At 37.8% G+C, this 14,220-nt stretch overlaps 1 protein-coding gene across 3 annotated transcripts in view; it reads right to left on the bottom strand.

The window, feature by feature from the left end:
• The window catches only part of LOC107081932 (protein jagged-1b-like), a 72,792-nt gene that overhangs the window by 16,006 nt on the left and 42,566 nt on the right, over nt 1-14,220 (bottom strand). For all 3 annotated transcript variants that reach the window (XM_015370308.1, XM_015370306.1, XM_015370307.1), the window contains exons 3-7: nt 13,215-13,272; nt 5,790-6,038; nt 4,873-4,933; nt 3,750-3,880; nt 639-758 (exon numbers count right to left, since the gene is read on the bottom strand). In XM_015370308.1, the coding sequence (XP_015225794.1) occupies nt 639-758; nt 3,750-3,880; nt 4,873-4,933; nt 5,790-6,038; nt 13,215-13,272 (619 nt within the window). The remainder of the gene's footprint in view (nt 1-638; nt 759-3,749; nt 3,881-4,872; nt 4,934-5,789; nt 6,039-13,214; nt 13,273-14,220) is intronic.

Below are 14,220 nucleotides of genomic sequence, written 5' to 3'. Positions count from 1 at the left end.
AATTTCTCTGAAGGAGTAATCCCAAGGGATAAATAAAGTTGAGTCTGAGTCTAAGCCTAAGTCTACTTTAAATGTTCCTCATCCACGTTAACCTGAGATGTTTAACTACAATAAATACTTTCTTTTTTAATCAGTGTCTTAGCCAAGTGGACAATAGATTGTAAGTGAATCCATAGACTTCCCTTTCATCTACCACATGTGTAGAAAATGAACATTTTGGTGAGAATAAACCGCTGCAGGACTTCTGGAGCCTGAATGTTACATATGGTCTCTATAAATGTTTTGAAAGCTACATTAATTGTAGCGCAGTTTAACATTCATCAGCAATGTGACCTTTGTGGTGAACACTGGTGCCTGTGTTTAGTCTTCCGTATTTAATGTTTCCATTCTGCCAACTTTTTGGCCTCTTGGCAGCTTTAATGCTTTTTTTTTCATATTTCATGAATTTGACCTTAAAAATCAATATAAGTATAGTGATACAAGCTGTAAAAATCAAAGAGAAGAAGAAGAAAAAAAAACTGATATGTGCAATTCAATGTGAATATTGAGCTGTGTTCTCCTTTATTCATGCTCTGTTTTCTGTGTATGTCCTCTGCTTCTGAAATTTTTTATAGTAAACAATGCGTAGCAGCTCTCACCAATGTCACAGTTGCGCCCTTTGAAACCCTCCTGGCAATCACACTTATACTCGTTTGGCTCTGTGTTGGTGCAGGTCCCACCGTTTTTGCAGGGCTGGTGTGTGCCACAGTAGTTCAGATCTGAAAACACGAACACATGTTTTTACAAAAGCGCATAATATTACTGCACAAATCGAAAAAAAACTCTTAAACTGAATTCATGGAGGTGCTAAGATAAAGACCTTTTTCATTTCATTCTTTTTTAAGCTTCAGGGCTTTTTGTTTCCCATCTTAAGGAAGAATAAAGTAACATCTTCCCTCATTATTTTCTTTGTTTTAAAGGTTTCTCTGTTTCACTGTAATTTTTTAAGGTGTTCATCTGAATTAACCACACCTAGCAAAGAGCACTAAGCTTTGAGTCTCTCACAATCTTTTTACCCAAGGCTATCGCCTTTCCTCTCCACAATACTTTGTCCCCTAGGCGCACGTTTGACTCCCAGCTCCCACTTTGGGACAGAGGATCTAAGTTTTCTATATTCTGCCCGGGAAATGTTAGAGGAAGGAGGGTGAAGCCCTCAGGTACTTTTTTTTATCTTCTTCATCCATAAGTCATGTGTGAAGAACCACGCCTGAAAAACTAAGAGCACACCGTTTTTTTCCCCCTCCCAGACAGGCAAGATTATTCATGGTCAACATTCAAAGCTCTGTAAAGCTTTATACCTATTTATATGATTTATGTTTATTTCAGGCCTGAAGAACCATATTTGTGTGAAATACAGAATCTATAATAAACAAAAAAGGTGTACGGCTTATCAAAAAGATCTTAAAGAAGAGTAAAAGTTATAGGAAGTAATAAAGAAATATTCATTAGGTGGCAAAGTCCTACACCATTTAGCAAAACAAAAAGAAATCAGAAGTGCAGTAAGAATAATTACATCTGAAACTGGTGAAAAACAAGCATTTCAAGAAAGGAGAAGCTAGAATGCACAGAGTTAAAAACTAGAACCAGTAAAAGAGTATTGACATGCAGGTGGTGCAGTGGTTAAGAAAGAGTATTATAGAATACATAGTTTATAAACAGCTATGATTTGAAAAGCACTCTATTTTTTCATAATTTGGTCGAAAGTCCTTTCAATAACATTACAGACTGGTATTTTCTCACGTTGTGTGAGGCAGAGGGAAAACCAGGACTTCCTCTATTGGTTGCTGCGCACAGCTGGGCTGATCTCTAAAAGAGAAGACAGCCACTACTTATAAACTATGTGAAAAAGTACATTAATATGTGCCATAATGTTTGAATATTTTCACGACACCAGAAACAAATTTAGGTTTTCTTTTTAAAAAGGCTAAGGCATTAGTTGTGGAGCAAAAATGCTGACATGTAGTTGGGATGAGCACAGTGGATGTTTAATAATAAAAGAGAAAACCTACAGATGTGAAACAAGGTGAGCATGACATGGTGTAGAGATGTGTGCAATAAGCACTTAAAAAAACTCAGAACCTAAAAGCAGAGGCAGAGTTGGAAAATGAAGAAGGAACCAGAAAAGCAATCAGAGCACATGTGGAGCAGCTGGCAGCAGTAAAATAGAGAAGCTGACAGAGGGAAGGCGAAAACAAAAAAACACAAAGGGAGCTGAACAAATAGGGAAAGACACTATTAATCAAGGGTAAAAGACTAACAACTGAGAAAGAAAAAAAATCCATTTGGTCACAGAACAGAATTAAAAAATAAACTAAGACTCTCTACCAAAAAACGCACCATTTAGAAAAAGATTATTAGAATCCAAAGTTTACAACCAAATACATTTATCATTAGTAATGTTGTTTTGTTAAAGGGACCGATTTACATACTTTGACTTACACAGTATCTAATGAGTATGATATTCGCCATTTAAAATTAGTAATATAAGCTGCTAGCAGATGGTGTACAACAATATTCATGTATACTGTTTGCGCCCAGGGCAAAAATTATTTTCATGCTTAAAGGGACTAAATAAACACTATCAGGATAAACAAGTATATTTAAATTTTTTTTTTCTTTTTACATGAATTAGCATATTACTAGAGCTAAGAACCTCATACCAACCAAACCCCAGTAGAAACAATGATAAAGATAAGACATCACAGAACAAACTATGTGGAGGCACTTAAAGCCTTCAACCAAATTTCTTCTTATGCAGCTTCATCAGGTATATTGCAAAAATTTATTCATATGTTGGATTGCATAGCTTTACTGGAGCTTAATATTACTATACACTCCTCTCCAGAATCTCTATTCAGTTAACCAATAATGTTAACTTTAAGAAATTAATAAAAGAGAATTTTTTTTATTCAAAATTTTTTTTCTCAATAAAATGTTTTATCACATGGTGGGTTGGTCTGTACAGAGGATTGAATGGATTAAATACATAATGTAAGGTTAATGTGAATATCAAACGAGATTGTGCTCTTGTCAGGTTGAGTGGAGGTTCCAGAGATGGAAGCCCAGGTGGTTTCTTGCAGGTTTACTAATCCAAAAGTTGGCAACAGAAGCAAAAATCCAAATTAACAAAATACAGAAACCTGAAATCCAGGAGACTTCAGGGGGAAAAACACAAGGGGCAAAGAATCGAACAGGAGGTGTATAAATGGGAGACAGAAACAATAGGAGGACTAATTGGCAGACAAGGAACAGGTGTGGGAAGAAAAATCTAGAAGGGAGCTGAGAGAAGGAGATTGACACAAGAGGGCAACAGAGGGTTAACAAGAAAACATAAGAACTAAAATATAACCAAAAAGAACTAGAATAAAACTAAATGGAAATAACACCAATGAAAACTCAAAAAGAAAACTTAAACAGAACCAAAACCATGACAGCTCTAACTACAGTAGATGAACAAAGTAACTTTTACTTTTGGTGGTCATTGAACATGGCTGGCTGCTGTTTGTAACTAACTTTGACTTTTATTTAACATTTCTGTATATTATAAGTGCAGTGATGTATTGGTGTGTCTTCTTATCGCAGAAAGAAGGACCATGCATCTATTTAAACAAAACTATGCAGGGTATGGTTTAAAAATGTTCTCAGCACCTATAGATACTTCAAACTTTGTTTACGCAAACAAAACTGCTTAAATATTTTGTATGTCCCACCTTTGTCACACAGAAGGCCTCCCCAGTTGACGTCACACACACATTGCCAGGGCTCGGTGCAGCTCCCGTACACACAGCCTGGAAACGTCACACACTGATCACACAGAGGACCTTTCCAGCCGTAATGACACCTGAAACATAAACAGATTGCATGATTTATCAGATATATTACCCAGACATAATGTGTTATTGAAGATAAAATGTACCACCTACAATATTTAAACCAATTCAAATATCTTTGCACTTTGCTTCTAAGCAACCAGATTTAAACGTTGGCTTTTAAAATGGATTTGATTTACAGTTTTCTTGGCTTATGAATGTTTCTCAGAGTTTTTTATACACCCAGATTTTTTTTTTCTGTCAGATTTTCATTGTAGTTTATTTTATGTAACATGTTGAGGAGTGCTGCTCAGTGGCGGCCCAGGGTCTTTCTGCATGGAGTTTGCATGTTCTCCCTGAGCTTGCATGGGTTCTCTCCGGGTACTCCGGCTTCATCCCACAGTCCAAAAACATGACTGTTAGGTTAATTGGCTTCTCTAAAGTCCCCTTAGGTGTGAGTGTGTGTGTGAATGGTAGTTTGTCCTGCTTGTCTCTGTGTTGCCCTGCGATGGAATGGCAACCTGTCCAGGGTGTACCCCGCCTGTCGCCCGTAGACAGCTGGAGATAGGCACCAGCACCCCTCGTGACCCCACTTGGGATAAGTGTGTAGGAAAATGGATGGATTGACGTTGAGGAGTGATTATAAAGACGAGGAAAAGCAGGAAATGTTCAAAAAGACATGCTGCGAAAGTCTGGAGATCAAAATCACTCTAAAATATACGAGAAACTCTGACTGCCAGGTAGAGCTGGATAGAGTAGCCAGGTACAGTACTTGATGTGAGGTCATCACTACTAAAACATTTAAGTAGACGATATAGCTGAGTAAAAATAAAGCTAGATCCACTTTTTTTTCCCGAAGAGTTTCTCATGGAAATTTAACTAGTTGCTACTTATGTCTGCTGATAGGCAATAATCTATTAATAAATTAGGGGAGATTTATTTCATTTATTCCAGCAGTTTTAGAGGAGCTTGAGTATCAGAGTGAAAATACAAACCAATGTTTTTAGGGGATTCAGTAACTTACTTGCATTCTCCAGGCACAGTACAAAAACCGTGGTTCTGATGGCATCCCTGCCTGCACACCGCTGTGAAGCAAGCACACACAAAAAAATTATTCACTTCAAAAAACTTTAAAGATTACTTTTTAGCAACGAAATATGTTCACATATGGAACTTATTTATTGCCCCTTTAATGAAAGGGGTCATTAAAGACAAACATTCAGAGTTAGTAGTGAGCTAGCTTAGAAATGCCCACATAGTGATTTGTTTCTGAAGACTAAAAAAATCCCTTCATAGACACGATGGGTAACATGCAGGAGGTAACGGGGGGAATGAATCTTTCAACTTCCTGCTTCTGTGTGGTCCAATCAGCACCATGCTGAGGAGGAAGGCAGACTGAGTGAGACGGGCGAGGTGGGCAGAGCTGCAGGATGTCCTCAGACTAGCAGAGTGTCCTTCCCTAGTTTCCACTTTGGTTTCCTCCATTCACTCTTACTAATGCAAAAAGTTGACAACGTCAAGAGGTCACAGAGACGGGTCATCCATCTGATGAGTCATGGTGTACAACATCCCACATCATTGTAATTCACTGATGTAGAGAAGAGTGTGATACTTCAATGACATCAGCAGGAGCAGTCATTCATGGGGCTGGAGCTCCCTTTGTTGCAAGACTATAGGACTTTAAACTAAGATTGAGGGTTTTTTGAATAAAATCAGACTTGATTCCACTCTGCACAAGTCAGATATTAAAAAGATAAATATTATTTTATTGTGTTTAATCAGAGTCCAAAGGCTTTCCTCATGGAAATGAAATAGAGTAACATTACTATTCTCACAGAAGACCTTTTTTTAAAAGATTACTAAAAAGGAACCATAATTCATGAATGACAGGGGAAAAGAAAATGTTAATACATTTAAACTAAAACCAAACTTCTGCTTTACCCTCTTTGCACTCTGGTCCTGTCCAGCCTTCCATGCAGACCTTGGTGCCACTGGGGTCACAGCTGAAGTGGCCAAAGAAGTCATCTCTGGCTCGGCAGAACTTGTTGCAGAAAGGCCCGTAGTAATTAGAGTCACAGCGGAAGCGAAGCCAATACTCCAGGCTAAGGATCTGTCCATGATGACGGTATGTCTGCCACTGTTCACCAGGATTCAGCATGGAGGAGAGGAGGACTCGCTCAATCAGCTGACCTGAAGGAGGACGGAACAGAAGAAAATCTCACTCATCCAAACATCTTTATTCTGAGGCACCAGTGTCATGATCTATAGTTTAGACTTCATGATATAGAAACAAAGATAGAGCTAGTGAATTTCTCCACTGTGAGATCAGTAAAGTCTTTCTTTTCTATGAAGAAAAAGTGGGGAGATGTTTGGGAGAGTCAAAGAGACACTCTCAAGGCTAACACAGCTAAACCAGCTGTTAAGTATCGTGGGGGAAGAAATGATAAGATCTATTTTGCTGCTGTGCTACTCTGGCATCTTACAGTTGGGGAAATAAAGAAAAGGAAGGCCTAAATTCACATGCATTAATCTGTGCTCAAATCAGCTGCGACTCTGCTGAAAGCTGGACTCAGTTCGTTGGTCCAACATTACAACTAGCCCAAGTACAGACTAAAACCAGGGATCTTCAACCCAAACCCTACAACGTATTTATAAACTATGCTGAAAAGCTTGGTCTGCATCAGGACATCAACCATTAAAAACAAACTCTACAATTTCTCCCAATAAGAGTCATCAAGTGTCCTATTAGAAACTGGTTGGTGGTTGCAAAAGGTACACTGTCAATTAACCAAAAATGATTTGGTGCATTTAAATATTTTTTAAAGTGGGGTAAAATGTTTCATCTACGAGGGTTAAAGAAAATTAACAATAAATTAAAACTTATGTGCCAAATTTTTTCTATAAAACCGTTAAAGTTGTATGCTGTATCATCATAAGCCTGCTCTGAACTTTACTTCTATTTACTGTCCTTCCAAAAAACCAGGTGTTGATCGAAGAATCTTGGTGATTTCTAAGGCTCTTTGAAAGTTTTATCCTGACTTTAATTGTTTTTTCTTTAATCAGTAAACATAACAAGGCTTACGAACCCAAAGGAAACAATGCATGATATTGTATTAGCAAGTAAACAACTATAAAGGGGAACTTTTGATTCAATAATATTTTAATCACCACTTTATAGAAATAAATTGTTGTTATCAGTATTGTAGGGTTATTTTCAGCAAGTTCTCTATGTTGCTAGCAGTCAACATAAACACTGTCTTGCAGCAGATCTGGTAAAGCTTTTGATTGTCAGTCTTCTGAAGAGGATGTTTGTGGTTGTCCACACTGTTCTTCATTTCATAAAGATTTCATCATTGTGAAATTCTTCTTTATTAGCTTGTCGAGTTTCTTGAAACCAACCAGATGATGGCAGAAGTGGACACACTCTCCACAACAGACTGAGAGAAGATATGCAGCGTCTTGATGCAAACACTGCAGGACTTACATTTCCTTAAGAAGCACAGTTTGTTCTGTCCTTTCTTAATAGCAGACTTAAAGTTAAGCTCCAAGTGAGTTTGTTGTCCAGGTAAAAAACAAACTATTTATACCCTTCCACCACCTCCACTTCTTCTCCCATGATGGTAACAGGATTCAACTGGTCCTTGTTTCCTCTGAAATCTACCATCTTGTTTTATTGATATTCAGGATTAGATGATTGTTTCCACACTATGCCACAAATTGATTCACCTGGTCCCTGTACTCAGCTTCTTATCCACCTTTGATGCACCCAACAACTAAAGAGTTATCTAAGTATTTCTGCAGATGACAGGACTCTCTCCGGTAATGAAAGTCAGAGGTGTATAGAGTAAAAGAAAAGGTGAGATTCCCGTCCTCTGTGGTTCTCCTATGCTGCTGACAACCTGGTTAGACATTTGAGCATTCAGCCTCACAAACTGTCATCTTTTTGTCAGGTAGTTTTTGATCCAGGTGATTACTGTAGATTGAAGTCTGTCTCTACTCATGCCCCTGCAGCTTTAGCTGTTAAGTAAACTTTTGATCATACAAATATGTTTCCTCTGATTTGAAGAACTCTCAGCGCTGTGTAGATATTATAAGTAGAATAGAAAAAAATGAAACTTTCTTGCATGAATTCCACTTGACACAGAGAAGAAGAGAGGAGAGAACAACAGAAAGGGCTGTATGAGCCCCCGGGCAACACTGGAGCAAAAGCCGCCACTTCTGACCCCTGGAGGGGCTTTCCCAGTGGCACTATTATTCCCTCACTCAGTTATAATGCTCCCTGACAGGGTGTTAACATTCAACAAAAGTGGGAATATGTGCTTCAGTGTATCCTATACGTGTCTATATAAGAGATAATGAGAAAAATTGGATGGCTGGGTGATAGTTGCACAGAATAGGAAGACCTACTGAAGGAAAGTTAGAGTAGAGTGTGAGTTTTTGTACTTAACTCAGACAGCCAGAGGCAAAAAGATCCAGAGACTCAGCAGCTGTTAGCACACACATAAACTGCCTGATGGAGAGATGAAATCACTGAGGCAATGAAAAAAAACATTCAGGCGGGCTTCACTGTGAGTGTGAACTGAATTCTCCAGTGCCTGCAGTCAAATAAGAGAGTCCAATACTCCACGCGTCAATCAGGTTCAGTGCACCTCTGGTTTTACCACATTTTATAATATCGGAAATGTCAAAGGGTTAATTTTATCATTATTACTTCTCCACTAGATAAGATGAAAAAAATTATATAATTAGGACCCGACACAGTGGGAAAATGGTGTACAACACAGTATGATTTTCTTTGTATTGTAATTAGATCAGACTGCTTAATAACAAACAAGCTCCTTCAGGTAGGGATGTTGAAACAGCAGGTAGAAGAAGCGATAATCCTCTGTGGCAATCAAACTTTACAGATATATGATAACGTGTGTGTCTGCAGGTAGTAAAAACTCTTAAACTGCTCCTCCTGCTCTTAGCCTTTTGCCCTTGGAAGTGTCTGAGATATACCCGCAGGAAAGAAAACACCCGCGTTCACTCTTTATTCCAGATCACCTGTGAACAAATCAATACACCTGAGGACGCAGATGGATCAGACGATATTGTTTTGTCCCACTCTATTCGATGTAGGCAATTCATGTGAGAGCTTTCTTTTCAGTTTAGCCTATCTCATTAATATTATTCTCACGTGAGCAAAGGCAGTCACACTAAACCTGTTTTCTGAATGCTATAGACAAGCTGATCTAAATTAGAAAACTTCCAATATTGGATTTAAGTTTCTTTTCACAGCTTTGTGCCAGCAAGCTCTGCATCAATAGTGTTCAAATCTATTTGAATGCAGCAGAAAGTCTGCAGGCAAACAAGTACAGTAAAGAAAATTCAGTCAATCTTAACGCAAGACAGGAGGTAGTTTAGAGGAGCAGTCTGTACATCCATACAGTACAGTACCAACATTATCTTGAACTTGAACTGATATTGACAAAATTTTCCAATTTCATCAAATAAACAAAAAAAAAACTTAGAAGAAATCCTAGGCCAAATAAATAATTTCTCCTGCTGTCTCAATGCTTTACCCACTGCCTTCCTTAAGAAAGCTCTGCCTGTCATGACATCTGATTTAACTCAAATAATAAAAACGCCTTTTTTGTCAGGTGCTTTTCCCCAGACCCTAAAAAAATTATCTATCAAGTTGCTGTTGAAAAACAGCGACTTTCAGAAGCTGCTGCTGCAGAACTAGAGGCCAATGTCAAACCTCATTTTAAAAGGTAAGGTTGTTAGAAAAAAAGCTGCATTTCAACAATGAGATGCCACTTTGATGTCTCCCAGTCAGGCTTCCATACTCACCACAGTACAGAGACTGAACTTTCCGTATATATCCAGTGAGGAAGAATCAAAGTGCTGTTATTATAGAAACTTTAGTTTAGCTTTAGTTCTCAACTGTTTAAATACGACTTGAAGGAGAGAGACTGTTTTTTGTGACAGTTGGTAACTTTACATCAGAGACCACAACAATCACATGTGGTGTTGCCAGAGGATCTTATTCAATATCTCCTAACTTAGATCCTAATAAACAACAGCTGAAATGACCATAATTAAGTGGACATCACACAGCTGTACATTATGATGTCTTCAGATGACTATGAATCAACTTAAGTGCTGGTTAAATGAACAGAAGAAATCAGCAGATGGCTGCTTTCCACTTTTCCACAGTTTAGATTAGGGCTGAATGATTTTGCCAAAAATCAAAATTGTGATTATTTTTCACCAATATTGCTAATATGATTTTATTTTAATGTCCCTTTGCACTTACCCCAAGCTTGTAGGCTTACACTTATACACAACTACAGGTAAACTAACAGTAAAAAAGTTTTAAAATACCTGGAAATGATAAAAAAAAAGGCTGAACAAGAAACCATGTTTACCAATGTTTTTTAATACAGCTAACTATATGGCTACAGCAGGCTTTATCGGGATCCAAGTCTCCATTAAAATTGACCAGGGCTGAAACAATTAATATGATTAATCAGGATTAATCGATTATTCAAATAATTGTCAACTAATTTAGTAATCGACTAATCGTTAACTGAAGAATAGAGAGTCTAAAACATGCCTTTAGCTGACAGAGCAACTGACCAATTATACCAAAATTGTAAAAAGAAAATGCAAACATTTGGCACTTAAGATAAAAATCTTTTTCATCTGTCAACATGCCCTATCCAATACTCCATCAATCCATCCATCCATGTTGAGTCAGACTTATCGCTGCTGGGGTCGGGAGGTTTGCCGGTGTCTATCTCCAGCTCTCAATAAGCGAGATGCAGGGTACACCTTGGTAAAGTCGCCAGTCTATCGCTGGGCAACACAGAGACAAAGAGGACAAACAACCATTCACGTACCTAAGGAGAATTTAGAGAAACCAATTAACAGTCATGTTTTTGGAGGTGGGAGGAAGCTGGGGTACCCGGAGAAAACCCACACATGCAAAGGGAGAACATGCAAATTCTGCAAGAATACCCCGGGCCAGGAATCAAACCTGGACCCCTCCTGCTGCATCAGTGCTACCCACTTTTCCATTGGAAAAGTTTTAGCTCCACCTGGTTTAATTTCGCAATCTTCGCAATCTTCTTCCAGAACCTTTGGCTATTCGATTATTAATCAGGTAATCTAACAAATAATCGATAGACTAATCTATTTGCTAAATAATCATTAGCGGCAGCCCTAACATGGACCATAACTAAATGCATGTTAAAAATGTGACCAAATTTAATTCATGTTAAAATACAAATATGCCTCCAAGGAAAATCTTGACAAGTTAAATAAAGAAAGTAAAGTTTCTCATAAAAAAAAAAATTAAGGTTGAAACAGTATAAGATTAGGCCTTCTTTAAGCCATCTGCCTCAACCTTTACTTTGATAAGATATTTATTTTAAGAAATACAGTTAGTCACATGATTTGGTAAAGTGGGACCTAATCATAACACCAATGGCCACCACATAATACTGATGAGAACTATTTTTGCTGTTTTGCAGCATAGCTATGGCATTTAATTATTGACTAATAGTTATTCTATAAGTAATAACACAGCTATTAGTAAAGGTTGAAACTTCCTTCAAATGTCTACTATGCCCTTCCCTGCTAGTTTTATACTAAAGACGCCATTTATTCGAAGAAACCTCAGAGAAGGTCAGACAGTCAGAGTTAAGAGAGCATCATATTGTCTCACAGCTTTTAAAGTGCATTTTAGAAGCTTCAGTCCCATTCTGTAATCCTCCCTGATTGGAAGTAGGGCCTGATAACTCCATTCAGACTGCTCCGGCATGTCTCCATTTGGGCTGAGCTAAGCTGCTGGCCTACTCTACAGCTTAAGAAACAATGTAAGGGGTAGCTAGGAGCTCAGGTGGAAATGGAAGATAATGCAAACAGATGTAGGTTCAGAGCTAGAGGGCTGGGAGAAGGACAGATGTAGGAGAGCTGGTAAGACAAAGAACAACTCGGGCAAAGTTCCAGTTTTTCATCATCTCCTTCTCAGGACTGCAGTCGCTCCTCTCCCAGTTAAGGAAGATGAAAATAAGGATGGGGCATGAAAGGAATGGGGAAGGCACAGGAATATGTCTGCTCATCTCTGTGTTCTTCTTTTTATAGCAGGCAACTCACAGTTACTGCCGAAAAGCTTTTCCACATTATGAGGAGACTTTGAAAGAAGGAGACGAGCAGGAAATTAAAAGGCGGGGGTAGGGTTGTGTGATCACACACATTTAGACACAAAGGATGTTTTCACATTGTTTCATCATGTCAAACTGCAAAGCCTCGTAAACAAGGTCTGGTGTTGTTTGCTCTGTGAAAACTAAACTTAGGAACAACAATTATCTTAGCATGAAAAGAGAGAAAGTGAGATTATAATGCTGGTTATGTAAGAGATGAGACAATGCAAAATCCCTACAGGTGCAGAGCTAAAAACATAAAATCTATACTTGGTTGCTAATGAATTTCAGGACTGAGGGACATGAAACAGTTCATAAATACTTCAAATTCAGGTTCAAACTGAGCTGCTTTCTTCAAGCAGATGCGGGTATATACCATACTGCAGGGCCAGGGTCCCCCATGTTTTACAATTGGGGCTGTATGAACAAACCTTACAGTAAGTCAGTCCTATTAAGAATTTAATTTATTAGTTTAATTGAAGTCATATTATATTTACTTACCTTAGGTTTAGATTTCTATTCAGTGTTGTTAAAATTATGCTCAGCCCTCAGGGTAGATGGTAAAACAAAAGCATTAAATTAGATATTAGGTCAACAGACCTTAGGTTTAGGTTCCCTTCAGAACTTTTTTTTTTTTAACAGATAAACAACATTCACAATTTTTGGCAAAAATATATACGATCAAGTTAAAAACAAAAAAATCTTGAAAGTACATTATAGAATAGAACTTTGAATAACTTTAACGTTTAAAATGTTTAGTGGAAAGCATTTAAATGTCAACTAATTTCCAGTGTATACTTCTGGTATGTGGTATAGTGATGTCCCCTAGTAATGTGCCTCTTTTATCATCTACTGGTAAGACTTCAACATGGCCTTCATGATGACACAGTTTTAAAAAAATGATGCCAAGTAAAAGCCTGATATTAAGCATCCAAAAAGTTTACAATTAAGCAAAAGCCCTGTCATTAAAGCTCATGGTTTTAATTATGCTTTTGATCACAAACCATGCTCTAAAGTTGAACGTATATGGCATCAAATTACATAAATATTGCCTACAGGTCCTTTGCAACAAGTACGTTTCTCACAGTGACTACAAATTACTGGCTTGTCTTAATGCGCTCCATATTTTTTTCAAATAGCACATACAGACCATCACAAACAAGTTCAGCTTTACCTGGTTCTGTGGTGTCGTTGTCGTGGTCCAGAGCCTCCAACACCAGAGAAAACGATTTCTGGGGGGAAAAAAGATAAATAGAAATAAAAAATAAAGAAAAACACATGTAGCTGTTGGATATTCCTTTCCTATTTTTGCAGTTTTATTGTTTTTACATTGGATTTACATTAAAATATTGGGTCTGAATAAAAAGAAAACAAATATTATGCTCCTTTTAAACTGCAGGTTTTTTTTTCTGTGCAGTCATTTGCAATATACTATACATGAAACCACCATGGTAGTCCAATCTGAGTGGTCTGGACCTGAAGTGAAGTTAGCAATACAGGAGTAAACATGGATGCTGTTTGTGTGTGTGTCAGCAAAGGAATTTGATCCAACTCAAGTCTGACTGCCTCCATCAATAGTGTCTGGCCCGTTTGTTTTGTCTGTTGTTTATGTTTATTATATTTCATCTAGTTGCTTCCTGTCCTCTTTAGTGCAAACTTGTGATCTGTGTCCTGAAATTTAAGGGAAATGCAGCAGTACTGTTTAGACGAAGTAGCATCAAAAAAACTGGAACACATATGAAATGCATAACTAAGTATGAGCCATAAGTGACTCGATTAAATGGGCTGGGTCTGATTTGAAGAACAAAATCTTAATATTGAAATGGTGAGATAGCCAGAGCCTACTGTTTGAATATGTGGTTAGGTGAGTCCAATAATTAATATCTAACAGTAGGAGGTTGCTCATAAACATGTTGTTAGCAATGGGATATAACCTGTCATCCTTGAAAGAGTCGACTTGCGAAGTGTCGATTATGTGATCTAGTTCTTTAATATAGGGTTTCATTTACAGAGTAACTATTTGGAATTTATTCATCCCTTTTACACTGTATTCCAAAACTAGTGCACACTCCTTAGTTTACCCTGTTTTTATTGTGATTGTGTTTAATTTAATTCTGTTTGGGTTTTGCAGTTGCTCCAGTCCATTGGCTTAGGAACCAGCAGGTGGCCAAGGGGCTGAG

The sequence above is a fragment of the Cyprinodon variegatus genome, unplaced genomic scaffold (genome assembly GCF_000732505.1).
Source record: "Cyprinodon variegatus isolate N-32 unplaced genomic scaffold, C_variegatus-1.0 Scaffold44, whole genome shotgun sequence".
In the NCBI taxonomy this organism is placed as follows: Eukaryota; Metazoa; Chordata; class Actinopteri; order Cyprinodontiformes; family Cyprinodontidae; genus Cyprinodon; species Cyprinodon variegatus.
The sequence above is the reverse complement of the archived record's forward strand: the minus strand, read 5'-3'. Positions and strand labels throughout refer to the sequence as shown.